The sequence below is a fragment of the Bactrocera neohumeralis genome, chromosome 5 (genome assembly GCF_024586455.1).
Source record: "Bactrocera neohumeralis isolate Rockhampton chromosome 5, APGP_CSIRO_Bneo_wtdbg2-racon-allhic-juicebox.fasta_v2, whole genome shotgun sequence".
Taxonomy (NCBI): domain Eukaryota; kingdom Metazoa; phylum Arthropoda; class Insecta; order Diptera; family Tephritidae; genus Bactrocera; species Bactrocera neohumeralis.
The window spans coordinates 43,135,913-43,161,343 of record NC_065922.1 but is presented as its reverse complement, the minus strand read 5'-3'; the positions used below and the strand labels follow the sequence as shown (position 1 = coordinate 43,161,343).

Sequence of the window (25,431 nt, the reverse complement as noted above, 5' to 3'; positions counted from 1 at the left end):
TAATTATGTTATGCCTTGATTCCCAATAAGAATTACATTTAAATTTAGTTCTACGTAGTAATAACTTTCACAGCGGCTAATATATATTTTTTGGTTTTTTTTTTATTAAAATTAAAATTAATTATTTAAAATTATTTAAAACAATAATTCTGACTATATTTGTAATTTTATTTTCATACAAATATTTAATTTATTTTCTAGTTTGCTCAATGTTAATTATAACTAAGCAAATTAAAATTAATTAATTACTAACTTAATGAAGTGTATGAATTCACAGTTATTTGCATTGCATATACGACTTCTCCGCATAGCCACGGGCTCATACAGGCTATGCAGAGTTGTCAGCAATGCAAAAAATATATGAATTTTAGGAAGTTGCCACAAAAATTGAAAAATTTTGAGGTATAAATAATTATAATTAATAATATTTGGTTTTAATGAATGCTAAAAAATTAAAGAGCATAAAAATTAAAAAATTATTTTAAAAAAAAATTTGTTTGATTTTAATGAATGTAAAAAATTAAAAAGAAAAAATTCAAAAATTATTTTGTTTTAGAAGAAAACATAAAATATAAGATATTACCTCTAAGGAAACTTTTTTCTAAATGTACAAAAGCAAAGCAAACAACATTAAAAAAATAAAATAAAATTTATGTATGTATGTAAGTAAATATGCATGAAAAAATAACTATGCATAATTAATAAAATTATAATTTCAAAAAACAATATTTACATATAATTTTGTAAATTATTTTGTAATTTATATATATAATATATATATAATAATATGTAATTTATATACATATATAATAAAATATAACAGTTTTATAATTTATTTAGCGAAAAAAATTGTAAAATTTGTATGAATACAAAAATATTTATTTAAATTAAATTACATATAAGTACATGATTTATAAAATTATAATTTAAAAATAAAAATAATAATTAACTATTTATATATAATTAAAAAAAAGATTTTGTTTTGTATATTTACTCAAAATTTTTGTATGAATAATAATGTTAAATTTTGCATTAATTATTTTATCAAAAAATTATTAAACGATTTTTTTTATTTATTTGTTTTAGTATTTTTTATGTATGAAATTATATTTTTTTATAAATATTTAACTATCTAAAAAATAATTATTTTAAAATAAAAACAATAACTAACTATATATAATTAAAAAAATATTATTTTAAGTATATAAACTGAAAAAAATTTAAATTTATGTACGAATAATAAATGCAATTATTTATTAATTATTTTTTAGAAAATTATAAAACTAAATATTTTTTATAAAATTTCTTGGTTTTTTATTTCAGAAAAAGTACGAAATTATATTTGGTCATAATTTTTTAATTGTCTAGTTTAATTTTTTTTAAGTTGTCTAATATCATTTTCGTTAAAATCAGCTTAAACTAAATTAAATGAAGTTTGTATACAAGCTTATGCGTACAATTATTTTTTAAGCCAAATAAAAAACAAATAAAAAAAATCTTTTAAATTTTATATATTTTTGCAATTTATATTTTATAAAATTTTCAAAAAATTAATCAAAAAAATTAATACTAATTTTCACACTATTTTTTTTTAAATTAATTTGTATACTTTTTAATTTAAAATATATACTAAATTTTTAATTTCGTACTAATTTTTGTTTTGGCACTAACTTTTATTGTATTTTTTATTTATTTATTTTTCTGATTTAACGTAATGTTAAAATAAAAGTACGCTAAAATCATTTAAAATATATATAAATAAATGCATTAATAGTTAAGGTGGATAATATTGGTTACAAACATATCTCCATCCATGAATGAACAAAACTAAATTACTTACCATATACAAAAAATAAAACAAAAACAAAAATGTTACGCTAAACAAAAACAAAAAGAAAATATTATATAATAAAGTGTGTATAAATAAAAGAAAAATAATTCAATTGTGTTTAAGAAAGAATAATAATGACATTTAAATTAATTACATGTAATTTGTAGCGGCTTGCCGTTTATACCGACAAACTTTACGAAATGTGCATTTTTCATAAACAGTTTTTTACTTTTCTTCGTTACTAAACCAAGGATTTAACACAACAAAAAATGCATACATAAATATATGTTTGTACAATTTATGTATTTATAGAAATAATAATGAATAAACAAATCATCGACTGAATACATGTAAATTGCTGTCAATAAAACTGTAAAAAATTAAAAACAAAACGAAGCACACACACACGCAAACATACAAATACGTTGCAAGTTCCCAATAGTTAATCTTTACCAGCTGCAAAAAAAATAATTGTCACATTTTAATTTTGGTTACTGAAAATAAATCAACTGTATTAAAACCATAAAGCTAAAAATTAAAAAAAAACTATTTTTTATAAAAAGAGAAAAAAATTAAACTTTAATGAAAAAAGTTATATTAATTAATTAAATTAAAAAAATTAATTACATATTAATTTAATTAATTAATTTTATGTAAAAAAAATTTACTTTAATTTAAAAAAATTAATTAATTTTATGTAAAAAGACAAATTTAATTATTGAATTAATTATAAATTAAAAAATAATAATTAATTTAATGTAAAAAAAATTTAAAAAATTAATTTAAAAAAAAATATTTAATTAAAAAACTTAAAAAAATTATAATTAATTGGAATTTTTATTAAATTTTATTTCAAATTTAATATTTTTGTGCACACATTTTTTTATATTTTTCTATCTCAAATTATTTAATTAGTTGGCCACAATTTCAGGTATTAAAAAAAAATTCAAATACAACAAAATATACATACAGTATACCAAAAAACCACAAAAGTAAAGTAATAATACCAAAATTGTAATGCCCATAATTATAACAAGTACAACCCATATAAAATATATATTTAATTTTAAGCACTTGCGTTAATTAATTTTTTACTTTTACAAATTACATATGTATTTATGTGTAAATAAGAGAGAGAGAAAAGAGTTCAACAAAAGTTATACAAACAAATTAAGTGAACACAAAAAAATATAATTTTTTTTATTAATTTTTGTAATGAAATTTAGTAAAAAAAGACAAAATTACGCTGATTCCATTAAGATATTAAAGTAATTATATTGTAATTGTAAATTCGACAATATAAAATACATAATTGAATGATCAAGGCAAAACATTTACTGGATTGATAGCAAAAACTGAAAATACTGAAGAAACTCAAACCCAAAAATTTTTTATTTCATTTTTTATTTTCAATATTAAATATAATTTTTATATATAAATGCGGGAGATCAATTAATTACGAATTCAACCAAAAAAAATAATTAGTTGACTTTTTTTATTTAATAAGGAGAAGAAAATCCATTAAATATAAATTAAACCACAGTTAATTAATAATTAATTATAATTAATTAGTTTATTAATTAAAAATAATTTTTCGTTTTAATTAATTAATATTTAATTTTTAATTAATTATTTTATTAATTATTGATAATTTTATTATCAATATTATTCATTACATATAATTAATAGACAGCTAATTAAAAAGTAATTGTTTAATTAATTACCGTTGACAATTTTTATTATCAATATTTATTATTTATAGCTCAACATTATTTTTACTCTTTTAATTATTTTATTAAATTGAATTGAATTAATTATTATATTCATTAATAAATATTTTTCGTTTAACTAATTACTTTTGATAATTTTTATTATCAAAAACTATTATTTATAGCTCAAATTATAATTTTGCTTTTTTTGTAATTAATTTTAAAAAATTTTAATTTTTATAACTTTATTTTGCAGGTGAGGGGGTGGAAAAGGCCTTTCGTGGGTATGTGCCAAATACAGGGTCACTAAAAATCTCCTTCTAAGGAACCGTCGCCCACCCTGAGACCATATTTACATTACTTCAAGGTGGCATTCTATTTTTCTTATTGAGAGATTTAAATCTGCCCACCTGCGTCCGGGTCTCTCTTTTTGCTCCGTAACAAGATTGCTGAGAATTTTTGAATAATCCGCCGACGCTGATTACATTGTACGCATTTATTGGGCCAAATAGGTTTTCTACGGCGATACGTTCTCGTTGCCAGCGCACACATTCAAAGAGTATGCATTCAGCGTCGTCTTCTGTCACGTCGTTATATAGACATGACGGCTCTTCGACTTTTCCCATTCAGTGGAGGTACTTTTTGAAGTAATGGCTTGTCAATGACTCTAGATCTTTTATTTGTCTGGCCGTCCATCTGCCGCGAATTTCATTCTCCCATCTTTGTTGTCATGTTGTTATTATATATGTGTTCAATTGCACTCTTGTTATTATCGGATGATTTCTTTAGCTCCCACAGCTTTTTTCTTTCGTATGCTAGAAGGTCAATTTAGGCATTACCGCTTATAACCTATATTGCATCGCCTGGCACTGCTCGTGCAACACTGAGGGCGCTGATTTGACGCTAATCGTTCTCTTTTCTTGGCTGGGGCTTCCTATGTTGGTTCAGTCAGGAAGATGATTTTCGCTGCCTTTCCTGCAGCGTTCTTGATTTATACCCAGAAGCTTAGTGTGGGGTCCAGTCTTACGCCTAGGTAGTTTACTGCTGTTTGTGTCCTAAGAATATCCGCAGTCGTTTGTACGCCGATTTTGAGGGGTATGTGCTTGTTTGTTAGCAATAGTATGTAGCTTTGTTTTTTCCATAGCGAGCTGGAGGTGGTGCGAGTCTAGCCATTCTTGCGTCCGTATCATGACCTGATTAAGCTTCTTCGAGCTTTTTCTGTGTCAACTGTTGCAATAACGTCAGGTAGCCAATTATCTACGATTCGTCTGGCACTTCGAGTAGCTAAGATTCTACAAATATAGGCCTGGAATTGATCTTTGTGCTGCTACTGACTTGAGCGCTATCTGTCGTGATCCCTCTCTAGTTTATTTCTGTTTTCTATTACTGAGTTAGCTGCGCACCACAGCTCTGAGTCGTCGGCGATTTTAGAGTTTTTTTTTTGAAAGCGTCGATCATATGCAACCATCTAGCGCAGTTCAAGGCGTTTTGAACATCTAAAATCGCTAGCAACACTATTTTTTTTTTATTTATGCTCTCTACGCTGTGCGGCTTCTACACTTTCAATGACGCATTTTATAACTCCTAGATTTTATGATTTTTTTGTTGAATTGTATTTTTTTTTATTTTTAGAAATAGAAACTTAATTATTCGAACTAAAAATTAATATTCAATATATTACAACTATTTTATGCCTTTTTCTGGAACTTTTTTTATTTAAACCAACATTTTCGAACTTTTTTATAATATTTTTTTTTTTTTTTAAATTCTTTTTGGAACGTGTATTAAAATTTTTGATTTTTTTAATGAAAAAATTGCTAAAATATTTTAAAATGCATTTAGCCATAATTTCAATAAATTTTTACAAAAAAAAATTTAAGTACTAAAAACCACTAAATAGCAACTTAGTAAATCAATAGCAACAAATAAGAAGTAAATTAAATAAAATGTGAATAAAAGTGATGAAGAAGTATTGCAGAGAAACGAGTAAAGAAAAAGCTTCCAAAATATTTGCCTCCAAGGTTGGAAGTTTTTTTATACATAAAAATCAAACCAAAAAACAAATACATACTAACTAGTCATAAGAGAATTATTAAGTAAGGAGAAACCACTATAAAAAAGAAGAAGAAACAATATATATATATAGTAATAATGTAAGTAAATCATTTGAAGACGTTCAAAAACAATAATGGTGTAAGCAACAAAGACAAAAAAAAAACAAAAACAAAAACAAAAAATCGATTTTATTGATGGTAAATTTAATGGTTACTAAAAGTAATTAAGAATTAGTGAAATGAGAAAATACAAAGTAAAATTATACTATTAAAAATTCAAAACAAAAACTACGAAACAGAAACACAAAACGAAAACATAATTTAGTTATATAATAGCATATAAGCAGTGACAGACAGACCGTATTGCGGTCCGTATTGGAAAGGCTGGTTAATCATAAAGATAAAACAAAAACAAAACCCAAAAAAACAAAAAACAAAAATGTGAAAACGACAAATGTAAAACGAAATAAGGCGAGGAGTTGGCAAGTGTGGCACGTAGGATATGTGCCAGGATGTTATGTTATTCCCACACAACATTATTTCCAATGTACTAAATATCAAATTGTAAGTTGCATTTTTATCAAAATTTAAAGAAAAACCAAAAACAAATAAAAAAACAAAGACACAACAACAACAAACTCATGCACTGCAGTTTTCAGCCGAGCACTGCGCGCTCCACGACGCCGGGCGCACATGCCCAGCGCATGGAGGGGCCCAGTCGCGCATGAGATTATAAACTTCACTTTCGCGCCCAAACGTAAATGGGCGTGTGTGTGGTTTAAAATATGGCTCACTCATGTGTGGGTGGTCCTCTGGTCGGTCGGTTGCAGCGGTGCGTCGTCAGTGCCTCGGCGGAATCGTAGTAGTGCGTTAGCGAAAGTGTGAAGTAGTGAGCAGAGATGAAATCCAAATGAAAATAAATGTATTTTAAATGTTAAACCAAATGTGTGTTTTCATTTAAGTTTCATACGAAACGATGATTATCTTGGTATATGCAGAAGAAAGAGGAAAGTTCGAGCGATAAACTCGTATGTAAGGATACTAATGCCTTAACAAGTAGCTTATCTTTACAGAATCACCGTTGACATTTCACAGTCACCCTCAAAATTGTCGATGGAGACTGTCACCCAAGGACAAGTAAGCAATTTCTCGAGATTACCAAATCTTCGTCTTAAGATCCTTTTTCGTTCGCTAATTGGAGATTTCAAAGTAGCCAGGTCCTTCTCCACCTGGCCGCTCCAACGGAATGAAGGTTTTTGTCTACTCTCAGAGCTGGAGTGTTTTCACCAATTCAGACGACATGACATAGCCAACGTAGCCGCTGTGTCTAAATTCGCTGAACTATGTCAATGGCGTCGTATATCTCGTACAGCTCATCGTTCCATCGACTTCGCCATTCGCCGTTGCCAATGCGGAAAAAACCATAAATCTTCCACAGAACCTTTCTCTCGAAAACTCGTTACGACCAACTCATCAGATGTTGTCATCGTCCATGCCTGCACCATATAGCAGGACGGGGATAATGAGTGACTTGTAGAATTTGGTCTTAGGGAGCCTTCACTTCTCAATTACCTCCTCAGTCCGAAGTAGCACCTGGTGGCAGAAGTTATTTTAAGTTTGATTTCGAAGCTGACGTTGTTATTGGTGTTCTCAATTCCAAGATACACGAAATTATCTCCTCAGTTATGACCCAATAGGGACGTGGAGCCAAGTCACAAATATGATGATAGTTCATTTTATCACAAGATATATGTATTTCGTTTTTCCGTCGTTCACCAACAGATCCATTTGCTTCGGTTTTGTTCAAATTGGAGGAAGCTGAACTAACGAGGCGGTTGTTATGGCCAATGATATCGATGTCATCGACGTACGTCAGCAGTTGTACACTCTTGTAGAAGATTGTACCTTCTCTATTCAGCTCTACAGCTCAACTTTTTTTCTCGAGTAGTAAATTGAAGAAATCATACTTTAGGGAGTCGCCTTGTCTGAACCTCGTTTGGTATCTGACGGAACTTTTGGTATTGTTCAACGTCATATTAATTTTGCGGGGACACCAAATTCAGACATAGCGGTGCCATATGATTATCAGTCAGTTATCAGTCGTTTGGCACACCTGTTTTTTAACCTAGCTGGAAACTACATCGATGTTGTTTAGATCCTTCCCTTATAAAAATTCGCTAGGAAATAGTAGTTTTTATCTATGTATTTCAACGTCGAAAAATGTCGCCTATCATTCAGCAGCATTTGACATATTTTAGTTTAATGAGGACCATTATTTTCGGAATGTCTGGTATATGTCGTATATACATATAAAACCCAGTCCTTGCGATTCGAATTCCCTTAAAGTAACCCATAGGGAATATAAGGATTGTTGCTTCTTTTACTTGTGTCTTCGGTCTATTCTATATATTGCGTAGTATTGCAATCAAACCACTCACAACTTTATCGAAAGCTTGGTTTTATACATACTTAGTTTACAGTAACTTAAAATATTAATCTTGGACCCAAAAAATGGTATTAAATCACGAACAGTTCTGCGATTATCAGTGTATATCGAAGTCGTAGATCACTCCAAGAAGAATTTCGGGAAGGTCGTTCAAAATCAGTTTTAGTTCCAGAAAGTACTGATGCCGTGCGCAAACTGATATTGCAAGAGCATCATGAGACCTCTCGTGAGATGGGGACAACTTAGTGAGAACAGCACACATTCAATAGTGCATGAGTGTAAAGCAAATTTGTTGCCGTTGGATCCCATCCAATTTGTCAACCGCTCGAGAGAAGTTAAAAAAAAAATACAATAGCAATGCTTCGCAACACTTTTATGACATCGTGAGTAGGTGACGAATAGTACTTGTTTTGCATATTGAATTGTATTTGTCAAATTCATGATTTAAGGGACAAGGACTTCTTATTATAATTGGCAGCCCCTCCGCGTGCACAATTATTCGGATTTTTTTTTTTTTAATTTTTTTATTTTTTATTTTTTTTTTTTTATAGTAGGAAGAAGCATCGAAAGCCGGAGTGCGGGACTTTAATCCGCTAAACCTAACCTACTCCCACCTCATGTCTCTCCCACGGAACCACTGGACAAAGTATTACTTCATGGGAAAGAGGAAGACGTTTAAGTCTCCTCTATTGCACGGACTGACTGACGCCTAATCTGTTCTAATTGTCTCAATTTTGTCATAATTTGATTTGCCGCTTCGCTGACAGCTTTCCATTTTACAGAGGATTCGCACATAAGTGTTGTCAAATTTTCCACCGTGATACTACCTCCAAGGGTGGTAGTCAGCTTTTCCCTTATACTTGAAAACCGAGGGCAATAAAAGAACACGTGTTCAGAGTCTTCTATACACTCTGTACACGTCGGACAGTGTGGACTAGAGTCATGACGATATTTGAATAGGTAGCTTCTGAAGCAACCATGCCCACTGAGTATTTGGGTAAGGTGGAAATTATTCAGATGTATTTTGTTTTGTAAGCTTTGCTAAGATTTGTTGGATAATGCTAGCATCATTTCATCAAGTGATGTGTGCTTTACAGCCTTTATTTTTTTTATAACTAGTGGGACTTATACTTCTTGTTTTTAAGTTCTGATTTTCGGCTTTGAGCAAAGCTATCTCTTTCCTTAATTCGGCATACAAAATTCATGAAAATTCAATATTTTACTAGTTGACGAGGCAAAGAGGGATCGGCATATATTCTTAATTAGTTTTACCTCAGTCCTCTTTACACTCAGAAAAAAGTAATAAATTAATTTTAACATTCTAAAAATTCTGTGTTTCTTGTAAGCTAAGGGTATTCCAAAGTGTAGAGCCAACTTTCTATACCAAAGGAATACCATAAAACCAAATTTTGTAATTTAGCTCAAGCATTATCAATTATTTGGCTTTTTGTTCGCTCGATTACTCGATTGGAAATTTCAAAAGGAAACCCAAAAGCAACATTGTATTTGATCAATGCAAATTTTATTTTGCGAAATCATCTGCAATTTAATCTCAACCCTTTTAAAACGAGAGCAACAAAGAGATTGTAGCAAGCCACCGACCCCGTCATTAAATGGCGGCGACAATCAAGAACTTGCCGCATTGCAAGGCAGACGAAATTCGGTTGAACCCACTGCTCCGGTTAATTTGAGCACCACCTTAATCAGTGGAACGACGAGGAGACCATCACACAAGTGGTTCTAAAGTGGCGTAGCTTTTCCGTTCCAATTGCTCGAGACTGGCATTTAAAAGGAAAGTAAGGAAGATGAAGTATTCGGTTGGCTGCATTACCGAAACATTTTGAAGATCACAACAACAATATATGCTAGTTGGCGCTACCTGATTACATTCCCGAAATATCGATGTTGTATGAAGCAAACTTATTAACAATTCGCTTTCCTACATTCATTCCTTTGCCTTCCTCTTTTCTTGATCAGCTACTCTATGCTTTTTGTACACGTTGTTGTTGTGCTTATTTTCGGATCGAATGTTGGCTAAACTTTTGTTCCGCTACAAGCTTTCATTTCGCACTCAATTCAATCCGTGAGGCCACACCTCGCTTCCTCGCACCTTCCTACCACACGCAAACACACATACACATGTCCCAGTGCAGACAAACAGCATCGTCGCCTCCACCCAACTACAACCTGTATTTTATGGCGCATTAACGATGTGAAGCCACAGCGACCACTGAGCGCCGCACATCAAAGGAGTATGCGACGGCAACAGCCGTGATTTTGCAACATCGACAGCAGATCGTCGAAAGAACGATCAACAGCAACTTGCTTATTTGCATGCTTCTCGTTTACCGAAGCGGCGCGGGGCGGCAAGTCGAAAACCTCCGTCGGGCGGTGGCAGCCACAAAACATTACAATGAGGTAAAAGGTTTAAACTGCATTTCAGATGAATTTGGGAATAAACAACAGACTCTCGAATGAGAAGTAGAAGGGATGGTCTGAGAAGACAAAAAACGAAAACCAGTAATCGAAAATAAATGAAATTGTAGACGAGGCTGCTGATGGGGAGTTGTTGTGCATCAACGAAGGCATTCATAAATTCCTGGAATCACTCAATGGTTATGAATGAAACGAATTTCGTTTCAAAATGCTTCATAAAAATGCAATGTGATTGGTGGCAGCGGCAGAATTGCTTTGCGTTGCTAATACATTTTTCGCATTTTTTCCATATTTTTCAACATTATTTCGTAAGATCCAAAACAATGCATTCGGATCTTGTATTTGTTTGTCGTTGATGTACACGAAATATTTCTTATACGATATCGACAAAAAGTATTGAATTTGAAAGCAGCTCTATATGGTCCCAGAAACTATTATAAAGTATGTTGACGAGAGTACTTAGCACTACAATATACAATTAGTAAATTTATTTTCTTATTACAAATGAACTTGAAGATAAAGAAGTACGTTGATGATGTTTGGACCCCCTAAAACAGGTGTGTTGAAAGCGAACCCTTGGTAAATGTGAGAACAGAACTTTCACTATCGTGACAGCTTTAATCTGCTAAACCTAACCTACTCCCAACTCCTATCTCTGCCACGGAACCACCGGATTAAGTATTTCTACATGGGAGAGAACTTTAAGTCTCATCTATCATACGAACTGACTGACGCCTATTTTTTTGTGCCACCTTTCCATCTTTTACCACTTACTGCACATTTTGCTGTATCAACTTCGTCAATAGTGGACCTCTTTTTTTAAAAGCCGTACTGTCTCTCTGATAATCCGTCGGTTTTTTCCAATTCACCAATCGTGTCGAACATGTATAAAGGTCACAAGTTCTTCACAACATTTTTCAAAGCAGGATCTTTTGCTTCGACCAATGACTGTTTTCAGCAGTTTTTTTATACCCTGAACAGGGTATATTAAGTTTGTCACGAAGTTTGTAACACCCAGAAGGAAGCGGCGGAGACCTTATAAAGTATATATATGTACATGATCAGTATGTTGAGCTGAGTCGATTTAGCCATGTACGTCCGTCCATATGTCTGTATATATACGAAATAGTCTCTAGTTTTTAAGATACCGTTTTGAAATTTTGCAAACATCATTTTCTCTTCAAGAAGCTGCTCATTTGTCGGAGCTGCCGATATCAGACCACTATAACATATAGCTGCCATACAAACTGAACGATCGGAATCAAGTTCTTGTACGGAAAACTTTTGCATTTGACAAGATACATATATTCATAAACTTTGGTATGGATTATTTTCTAAGGCAACAATGTATTCTCCGAAAAAATGTTCAGATCGGATTACTATAGCATATAGCTTCCATATAAACTGAACACATAGTTACTAAAAGAAATGCACCTGTGAAGGGTATATTAGCTTCGGTGCAGCCGAAGTTAACGTTTTTTCTTGTTTGGCTTTTAAAAGTTTCTCTGAGGCGGCCTTCATTCTCACTCTTGGTTACACTGTAAGCAACGTCTAGCTGAGTGGTAGAGCTTCCTCAGTGTGACGATTTCTTCGTTCCACCAGAAAGGTAATTTCGCTTAACGTATTTCATTATATGCATAGTTACGCCGCATGCTGCAACTAGTTCTTTCTGCACATCGGATACTAAGTGGAGGGCGCTATCACCTGGTGCCTTTATTGCATTCCAGACGCTCTCACAAACGTCCCTATCGAACTCCTTTTGTCTCCATTTTCGTTTTGGCGAGATGTTTCGGCTGAGGGTTTCCGTTTCTAGGGAGAACAAAACTTCGGCAATAATAGCAATGTGATCACTGTTAGTGTACAGGTCCAACACCTCACATAAGACGTATACGATGACTGGTGCTCTTGCTATCCCAAGCATTAAAATCTCCCGCTATTATTATCGATGATTTTAAGTACAGCTGCAGGAAGAATTTTTCGAATTCATTAATTTGATGCTGTATATATCTCTTACAAGATATATTCCATGTATGTTCGCCCACGTAAAACCGTTCAGAGTTCCTTTGGAGGATGTGCAACAGTGAGTAACTTATTAGAATAATCATAAAAAAAATTTTGCTCTAGATTCTAATTCGACATGGTTTTTTTTTTGACTTACACAAATTTTTGATCAATGTTTCTTATATTTACTGATCTTACTGAATAAGGAAGTAAATCAATCACACCGTTACACCGTTTCCTACTCGGATACTATAGTTTTCAGCACTTTCTGTTATCATCGTGTATTAGATTATGGAGTTCATTAGCTTACGATTATTTTCTGAATTTTGTCGTATGTTTTTCGGAGAAGGCACACAGAATGAAATGACGTACGTAATGTATAGGTATGCTACAACGAATCCGTACTACAGTTCTGGTATCATAAAAATTTACAGAGAGTGTTCTATACCACTTTGACCGATGAGACCGACAACGGGAAAGTTCTAAATGAATACGATTTTCAAAAGTATTCTGCGATATTGTTTGAGAAAATTTTGTAATTAGGCTGGTTTTAACATCAACTAGAAAACTTTACTGAAGATATGGACAACCGTCGAAGATCGGGATGTTTTAAGGAAATAGCTACCTAATTTGCGTTTGTATCGATGTCAAGTGAATTGCTTCACGCTAATGTCTGTATCCCCTTGTAACCGGAGATTTCTTACAATTTTTCGAAAGCCTTTAATGAAATTTAAATAAATAATATACACTAAGTAACAAAATCTTCGATCCCACTGAATATGATACATAGATGTCTACCTTACCAAAAATAATTATTTCATTAGATAGAAAAGAAGAAACTCCAAAATCGCAAGCATATTTGACTCACGCGTGTCTGACTTAGCATACCTTAGCATAGATACATGCTAAACTAACCCACTAGTAATGAAAACCAGGTCAATATTGGAATTGCGAATTAAGAATATACAGACACGGCGCTTAGAGAAAAATGGTCCGTATGTTAGAACACTTTTTCGCTATGTGTCACTTATGTTAGAAACCACGCGTGGATGTCTGTGTTTAGTATATAGTCGTATATATAGTAGGTATGTATTTACAAAATACCCAACGAAATCGACTCATCGAATCAGCAAGTATAATTCGCTGGGACCGACGCACAAAGCCAGCTCGTATTTGAATAATTTAATCCCACAACTTCATTGTTTTTGCAAAAAAGTAGTTTTACTTTAGTGTCTTCGTGTTTAGATTATGTTTCATAAAATTGCGCATTGACATAGTTTATTGCTTTAGAACATGAAAGCGACGATGTTTTGACTTTTAAATTGACCACTCAGACCAGTCACGAATGGTGGAATGGAATTCAATTTTACCTTCTTGATATTATTCGCACAATGGAGAAAATAGTGAAGAGCACACTCGGAGGTTTAACATAGTGTAACTAATGATACGATTATTGGAAAAAATGTTTAAAAAACCTAATAATAGTAACATACACAACCGTAGAGGTAGACCCCGCTTACACGGTTATAGCCGAGTTTACAACACCGCGCCAGTCGTTCTTCCTTTTCGCTGTTTGGCGCCAATTGGAAATTCCGACAAAGTGTAAACAGGTCCTTTTCTACCTGGTCTTTCCAACGGAGTAGAGGTCTTCCTCTTCCTCTGCTTCCCCCGGCGGGTATTGTGTCCAGCACTCTCAGAGCTGGATTGTTTTCAACCATTCGGACGTTCCAGCAACTGCGGTATACGTCGTTGACAATGCGCAAGGACCATAAATCTGCCGCAGAACCTTTCTAGTGGATTTAACAAAGTCACACAGTCTGGCCGATACAGAGCTTTAAGAGAATTCAAAAATGAAACCTCGCTATTTATCTTTCTTGAGGAAAGTAGTCTAATATCTTAAGTATGCCAAGAGTATTGTTTACTCATTTTTATATTGAGATGGTGCAATAATTTAGGTTTTAGGATCAAGCTCATAAATTGTAAACTCTTAGCCAAAAATATATGTTTGTATGATCTTGTCGAAAACATCCGTGGAGATATTTTCTTCCGTTCAGAAGCACTAAAAATTTTTCGCACAGCTGAGTGAACAATTAACGTCAAGCTACCAGCCATTACATAAATAAAGCTATCTAGAGAAACTGGACTAATCTTGGAAAAATCTAGCTTTGAATATTGTAGCAGGTTAAATGTGAAAAATTAAACATACGTACGAGGAACATACATACATACTCTTTTCATACACCCATTCCGTCGAAACATTCCGCAATAATTTACTTACTTGCCACCCATAAATAGGGGTAGGAACAACAGAAGCTGGCAGATTCTGAATTTGTAGCTAATGAATATTTTTTATTTAGAGGTAAACTAGAGTAAGATTTTCCAAATAAACGTATTTGTGAAGAAGCGCACAAAATTCAAAGGAGTACCAAAATCCTGTTCGGGGAAAAGGGCAAATTCAACTGTCATCGAAATCTCTTAGCGGTAAATGCAGGAATCGAGCTCTTTCGGCGGTGTCGCACAAAAGGTGAGTGAGTTAAGCGGGGCATGCAAAGTGGTCGTCTATCAATCGTTGGTGTTAACCAGAGAACGTATAATAATACAAGTATAATAATACTGATTCAACTTCAATTCACCGATTGGAGTTGAAAACCTACCTCTATGACGGCTATGAAATCCACATTGAAAAAGTGTGCGAAAAAGTTGCGCTTATAAATGAGGCCTTATCCAGAATCATGGCCAACATAGGAAGACCATATCGAAGCAGCAGAGCATTTTTGATGTATGCCACGCCTGCATGAGGTCCAGCACTAATGGCAAAACATATGGCAAAATCGGCGTTCCGGCTAAGCATCATATCTGGGATAATGGCGCCAGATATAATGGGTCTAATCATTGAATCCGTTTGGAGCGAAACAAATTACGTTGAAATCATTGAAACTGTATCGAAAAAAAAATTTCAATGAAGTTGAACTCAACGACTCTATAAAATACATTTCGCTAATAGATGGCGCTAATTTCGAAATCATTGAAACCGCAAAAACGAAAACTTTTCTCGAAATTTTTCTGTTGATGAGTTGCGGAAATTAAAAAAAATGGGGCATTTGTAGGTATTTATGCGAGAAAAAAAGCTAGGGACGGCCTAAATTATGTTTAAGTGTGTATTTCAGAGACAAGAGACAAAAACACAGCAACAAAAATCAAATTGAAGTACATATTTAAGGGATTTTTCTAAAAACCGAAAAAGTTACGAAAAATTATCAGGCGTTTATATCATCGGTTCATTCACATGTTTGGACCGATTTTAAGTTTGCAATTGAAATTCAATTTCTGGAAAATGGGGCTCGATAACTTCAATCCGATGTTAATAAAATAGTTCACTTAATATATGAAGCATGTCCGGACGGCCATCAACATCAATTGATGATCAAGACGTCAATAAAATAAAAGAATTGGTGCTTGAGAATCGACGTTTAACAGTCAGAGATTTGATTGGCATTGTTGGAACCTCGAAAGGATCACTGAAAACCATTTTCATAGAAAAGTGAAAGCACGATTGGTTCCAAAATCAATATCGCGTTAACATTTGTGAAACAATGCTTTCCGACTACGAGAATTATTACTGGCGATGAGTCTTAGATCATGCTTACGACCCGGAAACAGACGATCAATCGGCCGAAAATCGTGATAAAGCTGAGATGACGCCGAAAAACCCACTTCAAAACAGTTCGAAAATCAAAGTTAGGTTGACAGTTTTCGTCGATTATTGAGGTATGGTGCACTCAGAATTCCTTCCGACCGGCCAAACTGTCAACAAGCAATGCTATTTGAGTGTTATGCGTCGCTTGCGCGAAGCTATTCATAACAAGTAAGGAAGGGCTAAGTTCGGGTGTCACCGAACATTTTATACTCTCGCATAATAAAGTGATAATCGAGATTTCATTATCCGTCATTTACATATTTTTCAAATACCGTATTTGTGTAAGGTTTTATTCCGCTATCATCATTGGTTCCTAATGTATATATTATACAGAGAAGGCATCAGATGGAATTCAAAATAGCGTTATATTGGAAGAAGGCGTGGTTGTGAACCGATTTCACCCATATTTCGTACATGTCATCAGGGTGTTAAGAACATATTATATACCGAATTTCATTGAAATCGGTATAGTAGTTCCTGAGATATGGTTTTTAGTCATTAAGTGGGGAGGCCACGCCCATTTTCAATTTTTAAAAAAGCCTGGGTGCAGCTTCCTTCTGCCATTTCTTCCGTAAAATTTAGTGTTTCTGACGTTTTTTGTTAGTCGGTTAACGCACTTTTAGTGATTTTCAACATAACCTTTGTATGGGAGGTGGGCGTGGTTATTATCCGATTTCTTCCATTTTTGAACTGTATATGGAAATGCCTGAAGGAAACGACTCTGTAGAGTTTGGTTGACATAGCTATAGTAGTTTCCGAGATATGTATAAAAAACTTAGTAGGTGGCGGGGCCACGCCCAGTTTTCCAAAAAAGTTACGTCCAAATATGCCCCTCCCTAATGCGATCCTTTGTGCCAAATTTCACTTTAATATCTTTATTTATGGCTAAGTTATGACACTTTATAGGTTTTCGGTTTTCGCCATTTTGTGGGCGTGGCAGTAGGCCGATTTTACCCATCTTCGAACTTAACCTTCTTATGGAGCCAAGGAATACGTGTACCAAGTTTCATCATGATATCTCAATTTTTACTCAAGTTACAGCTAGCACGGACGGACAGACGGACGGACGGACAGACAGACATCCGGATTTCAACTCTACTCGTCAACCTGATCACTTTGGTATATATAACCCTATATCTGACTCTTTTAGTTTTAGGACTTTCAAACTACCGTTATGTGAACAAAACTATAATACTCTCTTTAGCAACTTTGTTGCGAGAGTATAAAAATTATAACTGATGCATGCAACCCAACCAGTGACCCCCTCTCCACCAAATAGAAAACATTTAAAAGTCGGTTTTTAGTTTTATTTATTTTTTTCTTTTTATTGTATTTTATTTTTTATCTTTTTATTTTGATTTTGTTTTTTTTTTTATTAACTGTTAATGGAAATATTCACTTTTTATGCACTATTTTTTTATCCATCACTTGCACACTTACCCATAACGGTATATGTATGCTGCACACAAATGCACGGGAGAGACAATTCTTTTTGCGCGTTTTAATTTTTTTTTTTGTTTTTCTTGTTTTTTTTTCTTCATCTTTTCTTTTTCTTTATAATGTCAAGTAGCAGATATGTTGATAATAACGACATTGCGAAAAATACACGAGTTAAAGTTATATAGATAGTTAGATTAAACATATACATACATAAGTATAGTAGATAGGACAGTTATAAATGTCTGACTTAAAATAATTACAAATACACATATTCAATATACATACATACATTAATTCATATTACATACATATGCTTTACGTCACATACGTACGCATAACTCTAGAGACAAAACACAAATATCGGTTATGACTACTACAAACATACGCGTATACTAATTTAACGCTTGTCAATATATGTATGTAGTTGTTGTATATGCGAGAGTTGTTGTTAATATTTTTGCTTTCATTTGCAGATTGTAAGCAACATTATTATTGTTGTTATTATTTTTCCTGCTTTTAAGTAACATAAAATATTTTTCTTTTGTTGTTGTCTGTATTCTTTACAGTTTTCATGCAACGTAATTTCGTTAATTATATGCAAAACAAAATATTATTTTTCCATTTCACATTTTTGTCTTCGCATGCGAAAATCACGATCATGACACGACAGTCGGGTCTAAATAACCGAACGGATTTTCATCCGGCCAAGGACTATCAACTCGACATCATACCACGAAATTGCTGCAGGAATAACAACAACTATTTCGTACTACAGTAGCCAACTGTCAATTTAACAACAACAAATGCATATTACACACGAAACTACATAGTACATAGTATGTATATGTATATATTAAGGTAATTAGTTGGTGATTTACAAACTAAAAGTAAATAACGATTAAATGTTTAATATATACATTGCATAACCTAAAATATAGTAAATCTAATAGGTTAATTGTTAAATTAACGCAGTTTAATGCTAAGTTACAATGTTAATTTTAATTACATTTCTTTATTATGGTACTTAACGACGCCTAACAGGGTTGGGGGCTGAGGATAGGGGGAAAACTGTTTATACACTCTAGCTAGAGGTCAAAGGAGCACACTTTGACAGTCTAGTGCTTAAGGCGGGGTCGCTAAAATGACGAAGGTTTGTGTGTGTGTGTCTAAAAATAACAAAATATTTTTTTTTTACATTTTTCAAATTCAACAGTTGCCAAAGCGTTTCATTTAACAATAAAATTGAAACGCTTACGTGACATTACACAATATTAGTAAGCTAAGTGTGCTTGTAGGTATGTATAAGTATGCCGTAAAACTATTTTTCAAAGTTTTATTTTATTTTTTTTTACAATTTTCAACAGTTGCTTTTTCAATTATTAACTTTATATAATTGTTTTTGTATTTTTTTTTTGTGATTTAACAATAAAATATTACCGCTTAACAATGAATAAATGCATTTTAATGAATTAACAAATAATTAAAGAAGTTTCGGAATTCTTCGTCACTTGAAAAATACAAATTTTACGTTAGAAACCAACATCAGCTACTTATACAACGGTATATACGACTAATGCAACTACTACAAACAATTACAATGCATTACAATTAGAATTAAGAGTACAATTACAACTGCTTAATTACATTAATTACATAAAAATTAACGTAGTTTGAGGTTATGTACTAAAAACTACACGCAAATAACTAAAATATTAATTTTAAACTATTTTTGAATATTTTTTTTTTTAACTTAAATATATTTACAACAGTGGTTTCGATTTTAGATGTGCGCTATAGCGTTTTTTAGTTGAAACATTTTCCAAAATTTTACTTAATTTTTGCTTAAGTCCTCACTTGCTAGTTGCTACAACACATTTCAGCCACAAAATACAAATTACTGCTTACAAAGCCCACTGTGCACCAATCTACCATTTATATACGCTTATATAACGGATTTATGCTTTTTCGCGAATGCACGCATAATTATACCCGGTCACTGCTGTTATGTACCTATTTATTGTTTGTGAGTTGCAAATTGCATACTTTTGTGTATGTGTGCCTGTATGTGTGCAGGTATGTCTGATTGGTTTAATGATTTCGTTTTGTTGCTGTTTTTTATTCGTACTGTTTATTTAATGTTTATGTAAAAAAGCGTAACTAAAAGCATATTTTCCCCCTTCACTGCATGTAAGTGTGCATAAATCCATATACGCTGCTACATATCTACTACCGTGTATATTATGTACTTTGGGTATATAGACTTTTAGCACCTACTGACCCTACTAAATCGAAGTATATTAAGACTCACTACACTTACAAATGTATGTATATAGCGCGTAAGCTTTACATATATACATACGTGTATACATGTATTTATTGTATGTATGTAGTTGTATGTACTTGTATATGTGTGTAAGTAAGTGAAATCACAATCACAATATCTTTGCAAGACAAGAAACCAATTGTACCCTTTAATTGCGGCCAAAAAGTCACATAGAAAATTGATTTATCGGTTGAAAAGCAAAACCATAAAAGAAAAAATAAAAGAATTATGTAAAATTGGCGCAATTAATTGAGAATGCATTACGCTTTCTTTCGTTTTCCAGCGAGGATAAGTTCCATACGTTAGCCTAAGTTAAAAAAAAATAAAAACCTATATATGTATGTATGTAAATGTATTTGTATAGCAAAAAATGCAACAAATTTATGCCGTAAATTAAGTTGGAAGTTAGGCGCACAAGAAGTGTGCGATTGGTGGCTTCATTTACAAGGCGATAAGGGAATTAGTTAGGCACAAAAACTTCCTGTGCGTTGTCTTTCGGTTTTGAATTATTATTATAAATGAGTATATGTACTAAAATACATACAAACGTACTTAGTTGTAATGCTATGCAGAAGTATTTTTCATAGCACAATTAGAAATGTAACTACTTTGGCTGAAGAAGGACAATCAAGTTATACGGACATACAAATCGTCGCATAAAATGCAAAACAACGTAACATAACATAACTTTTCATAAGTTTACAGGCGAAGGAAAAACGTTATAATAGAAACCACTCATATTGAAATAAAATTTGAGTTTTGGCTATAAAATGGTTGTATATTGGTGATAAAATGGTTATATATTGGTTATAAAATGGTTATAAAATTGGTTATAAAATTGGTTATATTTTGGTTATATGTGACAGCGGAAACTAAAAATTTTATGCTACATATCGTAAGCTATAAAAAACCTAATTTCGAATTTTTGGATGATACGTTGTTGTACATCTTAGGTGACGACACAATTCGGGACTACATTCATTGCAGATAATTTTCGCAGTAAGACCTTCATTAAAACTGTTATAAATGTTTTTTTGATTAACTATCAGACGGTTTTGAAATTTATTTTTCCATAATCACCGGATTGTGCACAAAGGGTTGCCATATTTCTAATTTTCGATCAATTTTTTCGCTAAGAGTTGCCATATTTCTAAAGTAGAATTACATAGTTAGCAAATAGTAACAGTATTTTTACTATCTATCTAAATTTAGCGCACAGAGTTGCCATACTTCCAAAATACAATTCGATTTTGAGCAAATAACTGTAATTTTTTTTAGTCTAATATAGATTTTGAGCAACTAGTTGCCATAACTCCTAATTCCAAGTAAATTTTGAGCGAATAGTTGTAAAATTTCTGAGATACAACTACAGTTTGAGCATATGGTTGTCATATTTCTAAGTCCAATAAAATTTTGAGCAAAAAGTTGTCATATTTCTAAAGCAGAATTATATTTTTAGCAAAAAAATTTCCATATTTTTAGAACTCAGCTAGATATAGAGCACAAAGTTGCTATATCTCTTAAATTTAATTGGATATATTGAGTTAAGAGTTGCCATATGGCTAAACTCAATTTCGATTTTGAGCAAGTGCTTGCCTTATTTGTAAATTCGATTTAAATTTTGAACAAAAAATTGCCATATTTCTAAAATACAGTTAGATTTTGATATATTTCTACAGTCAAACTAAGCTTTAAGCAACTCTCCAACAAGTTTCTAAAATATAAAACGATTTTGAGCATAAAGTTACCATATTTCAAAAGGAAAAGTACAACTACGCCAGGCACCAAATATGACTAAATTTTGACATCATAGTGCTAATACAGAGCATTAGACGCTTGTAGTTAGGCAACTTTTACTCGAAACTCTTCAATATTCTAAATTATAAGCTTGAAGGAATTTTTGAAAAATAATGAGTGCATACTTTTTTCTGCCTCCAGCCAAAGTATAGTACATAAAAACCAATTATTTTAAGGAGAAAGTGTTTAGAACATATACAAAGATATTTCCGTTAAACTTATGTGCGCCAACTTCTAGCCTTAACGTTTAAGGTTATGTATATATGTAAGTAGTATGTATGTATAACTAAAGCCTTGTATGTACCCGCATTTCTAAAGGATAAATATTTATAATTTACAGTTTTTTTTCATCTGCTGTGTGTGTATGTATGTATGTGCATGTAACTATTTACAAATTTATATTGCTCCATTATTAGTTTTGTGTGTGTGTTTATTCAGTCTATTATTTTCGTTTCCTTGTTTATTTTTACAAATTCAAGTGGCTTATACAAAATAATTCAAAAAAATTTAAAAAGTGAAAAAGTTTAGTACAAAGCGTTAACCTACTAACTTGCTAAGCTGACTTATGGCTACTATATATATATATATATATTTTAACGGTAATATGTGTAAAACTACTTACTAATGCTTATAGTGGATGAAACTCTCTGCCAAATTTCAGCTTTGAACACATATGCATTTCAATATTGCCTATTTCGGTTTGTGCAACAACAATTTGCGCGAGCCAAACTGCTTGATGCGACTCGAGAACTTGTCTATTGGTGGTTGTTAAGAGAAACTACTGGTTCTATAGCGATTTGTGTATAACTATTTATTTGTACTTGAAGTCTTTTTTAAAACAAAAACAAAAAAAAAAAATAACCCAAAATTTTCAATTCATTTGCTGCTGAAAAATACCAATGTATTTTAACGCTATTGTGTGTGTGTGTGTGCTTGTGTCGGTTGGTGTGGTATGTGTGTGTATGTGTTCATTCGCAATACTAATTCATTTAGTACATTTCCGCTTACATGCTAAATATATCATTCATTCAAATCCATATGAAAATTTTGGTTAACTTACTTACTTACTTCCTTACTTATAAAACTAAGTATAAATGTAGGTAAATAAACTGACAAGAGTTTGATTTTTCTTTATGCGTATCTATGTGTGTGTGTGTTGGTGTGGTTGTGTGCTTTTTTTAGGTAGGTTGGCAGTATATGCATATAATGTATAATTATAATAATAATAATAGCATAAATAAGTAATATTTTACATGTTCATTCTTTTCTGCAAATAGAAAAAATAAAAAAAAAACATACATACATATATGTATGTATGTGTGTGTGTGTATAAACTGCAACAACTGACTGCTTTCTTATTACTTAGTGAACAAATAGTGTTTACAATAGTATTTTAGTGGTACAAGCACCTCCGTCCGCCCGAATGGTTGACGAGCGCTTGCTAATGCGCCTAAAGGTAGGCAACACTCGAAACCAACTCGTAGGTAGTTAAATAACAAATTTCTAGCTAATCTATTTTCAGCACACATTTTACGAACAAAATTTGGAATTCTGTAAACGTACATATTTACGCATGTACATATGTGAGCATTTACTTTGCAGCGAAAGTAGTGCTTTTAAATTGTATACGGAGTTCCAAAAATATATATATAAATTCCTGAGATATTTTGAAATTCAAAAAAAAAATTATAGTTTCAACATTCAAATTGCTTAGTTTCACAGTTAGTTTTGCTTTCTGAAAACGCGTGGCATTACGCGCCGAATACCGAATGCGAGTTGCGCTTCTAATTTCGTATGTCCTCGTTCCTTTTTGCAAAATTTAAGCAAAAAATAATCATTTAAATTTACAATATTGCCGAGTTGTGCTCACATTGTATGCACATGTTGTTGCTGTTTTTGTTGATTCTGATGATGTTGTTGTTGCTGCTGCTGCTGGTGTGACTGCTCCGCTGACAGTTGCTGCTGCTGCTGAGGATACGGCTCCGCCGGGCTTACATAAGACGGCAGGTTCCGACTGTGCTCTTCGAAGATGATTTCCATTTTCTGCATGCATTCGAGCAGGCATCCCTGAAAGAAAGTGAAAGTGATGAGTAAATGTGTTTTGTTGCCAACGAGTTGGACTTATTTACGTTATTAATAGTAGCGTGCTTACTTAATTTGTAGTAACTTAAATTTAATTTAACAGCTATACTTAAGGTCATTCTATTTTTCATTTGCCTGCGGCGCTCTCACTCTTCGCAGCCTCAATTTGCTTTGATTTCCCTGCTTAATTGCTGCGCACTTAGGTGACTATAAACATACTTAACGGTTTATTGATAATTAAGCACTAATTGCCTGGCAAGTAAATACTAATTAAGTGGCAATTAAGTACTGATTGACTGAAAATTAAGTACTAATTGGTAGCTAAGAATTAATTGACAAACAATTAAACACTAATTAACTGGCAATTAAACACTATTTGACTGATTAGCACTAATTGGCTAAAATTACTAGAGAGCACAATGAGTTTGCTAATAATTTAGTGACAATTAAGCACTAATTGACTAACAATTAAGTACTAGTTTGTTGTGTGGCAATTAAATACTGATTGACTGAAAATTAAGTACTAATTGGTAGCTAAGAATTAATTGACAAACAATTAAGCACTAATTAACTGGCAATTAAACACTGTTTGACTCATTAACACTAATTGGCTAAAATTACTAAAGAGCACAATGAGTTTGCTAATAATTTAGTGACAATTAAGCACTAATTGACTAACAATTAAGTAATAATTAAGTGACGATTAAGTATTGATTGGCAGGGAATTAAGTACTAATTGACAGTTAGGATAAATTCACAAATAAATTAGCACTAATTAATTGGAAATTAAGCACTATTTGACTGATAAGCACTAGTTAGCTTAAAATTAACTACTAATTGTTTGGCAATTAAGCACAACTTGACTGATAAGCACTAATTGAGTAAAAATTAAGTACTAACTGTCAAACAATTAAGCACTAATTAACTGACAATTAATGCTATTTGACTGATAAGCATTAATTGAGTAAAAATTAAGTACTAACTGTCAAACAATTAAGCACTAATTAACTGGAAAATAAGTACTATTTGACTGATAAGCATTAATTGGGTAAAAACTAAGTACTAATTATTTGGCAGTTAAGCACTAATTGACTGGTTACTAAGCTTTAATCAATAATTAGGTAACCATGCTTTCTGTCAATTAAGGTACACTATATATTGCGAACATAATCATTAAGAGCTTACATATACGCATATCCATTTATAACTTCAAGTATAAGTTACAAAGTTGACCTTGTTTAAAAGCTTCGTAGAGCAGATATGAGCTGGTGGGGATGTGAAAAGTATAAAGTCTATGCGGACAATCCCAATTATATTCAGGCCTTGGAAGAAAAGATCATTCGCCAGTTACCAGTCGAAATGCTCGACCATCTGAGACGCAGCCGCGGCCAACATTTGAAAGAGATAATCTTCAAAAACTAAATGCCAAAGAATGTTCTTTCGAGTGATAATAAACATCCCCCATTAAATTTGAAGTTTCTGTGTTTTTTCTTTAGAAAGTAAGAAACCTCGAAACGGATCGCCCCTTATAAAACGTAAACATAATGTGTATTATTTTCAACAAATTTCGTTACAAAAATAAGTGCATACTTTAATTAGAAACGCTGGTTACTAA

The 25,431-nt window shown here is 32.3% G+C and overlaps 2 protein-coding genes across 4 annotated transcripts in view; both read right to left on the bottom strand.

The window, feature by feature from the left end:
- Positions 1-25,431, bottom strand: part of LOC126760570 (uncharacterized) — a 439,995-nt gene that overhangs the window by 139,344 nt on the left and 275,220 nt on the right. The gene's annotated exons all lie outside the window — the stretch shown is intronic.
- Positions 17,535-25,431, bottom strand: part of LOC126760577 (G1/S-specific cyclin-D1) — a 113,769-nt gene continuing 105,872 nt past the window's right edge. For 2 of the 3 annotated variants that reach the window (XM_050476318.1, XM_050476319.1), the window contains 2 exons: positions 23,605-23,801; positions 17,535-23,540 (listed from right to left, as the gene is read on the bottom strand). In XM_050476318.1, coding sequence (XP_050332275.1) covers positions 23,519-23,540; positions 23,605-23,801 — 219 coding nt within the window. In that variant the 3' untranslated portion in view covers positions 17,535-23,518. Of the gene's footprint in view, positions 23,802-25,431 lie in introns of all 3 variants that reach the window. The other variant, XM_050476320.1, reaches the window with a different exon arrangement.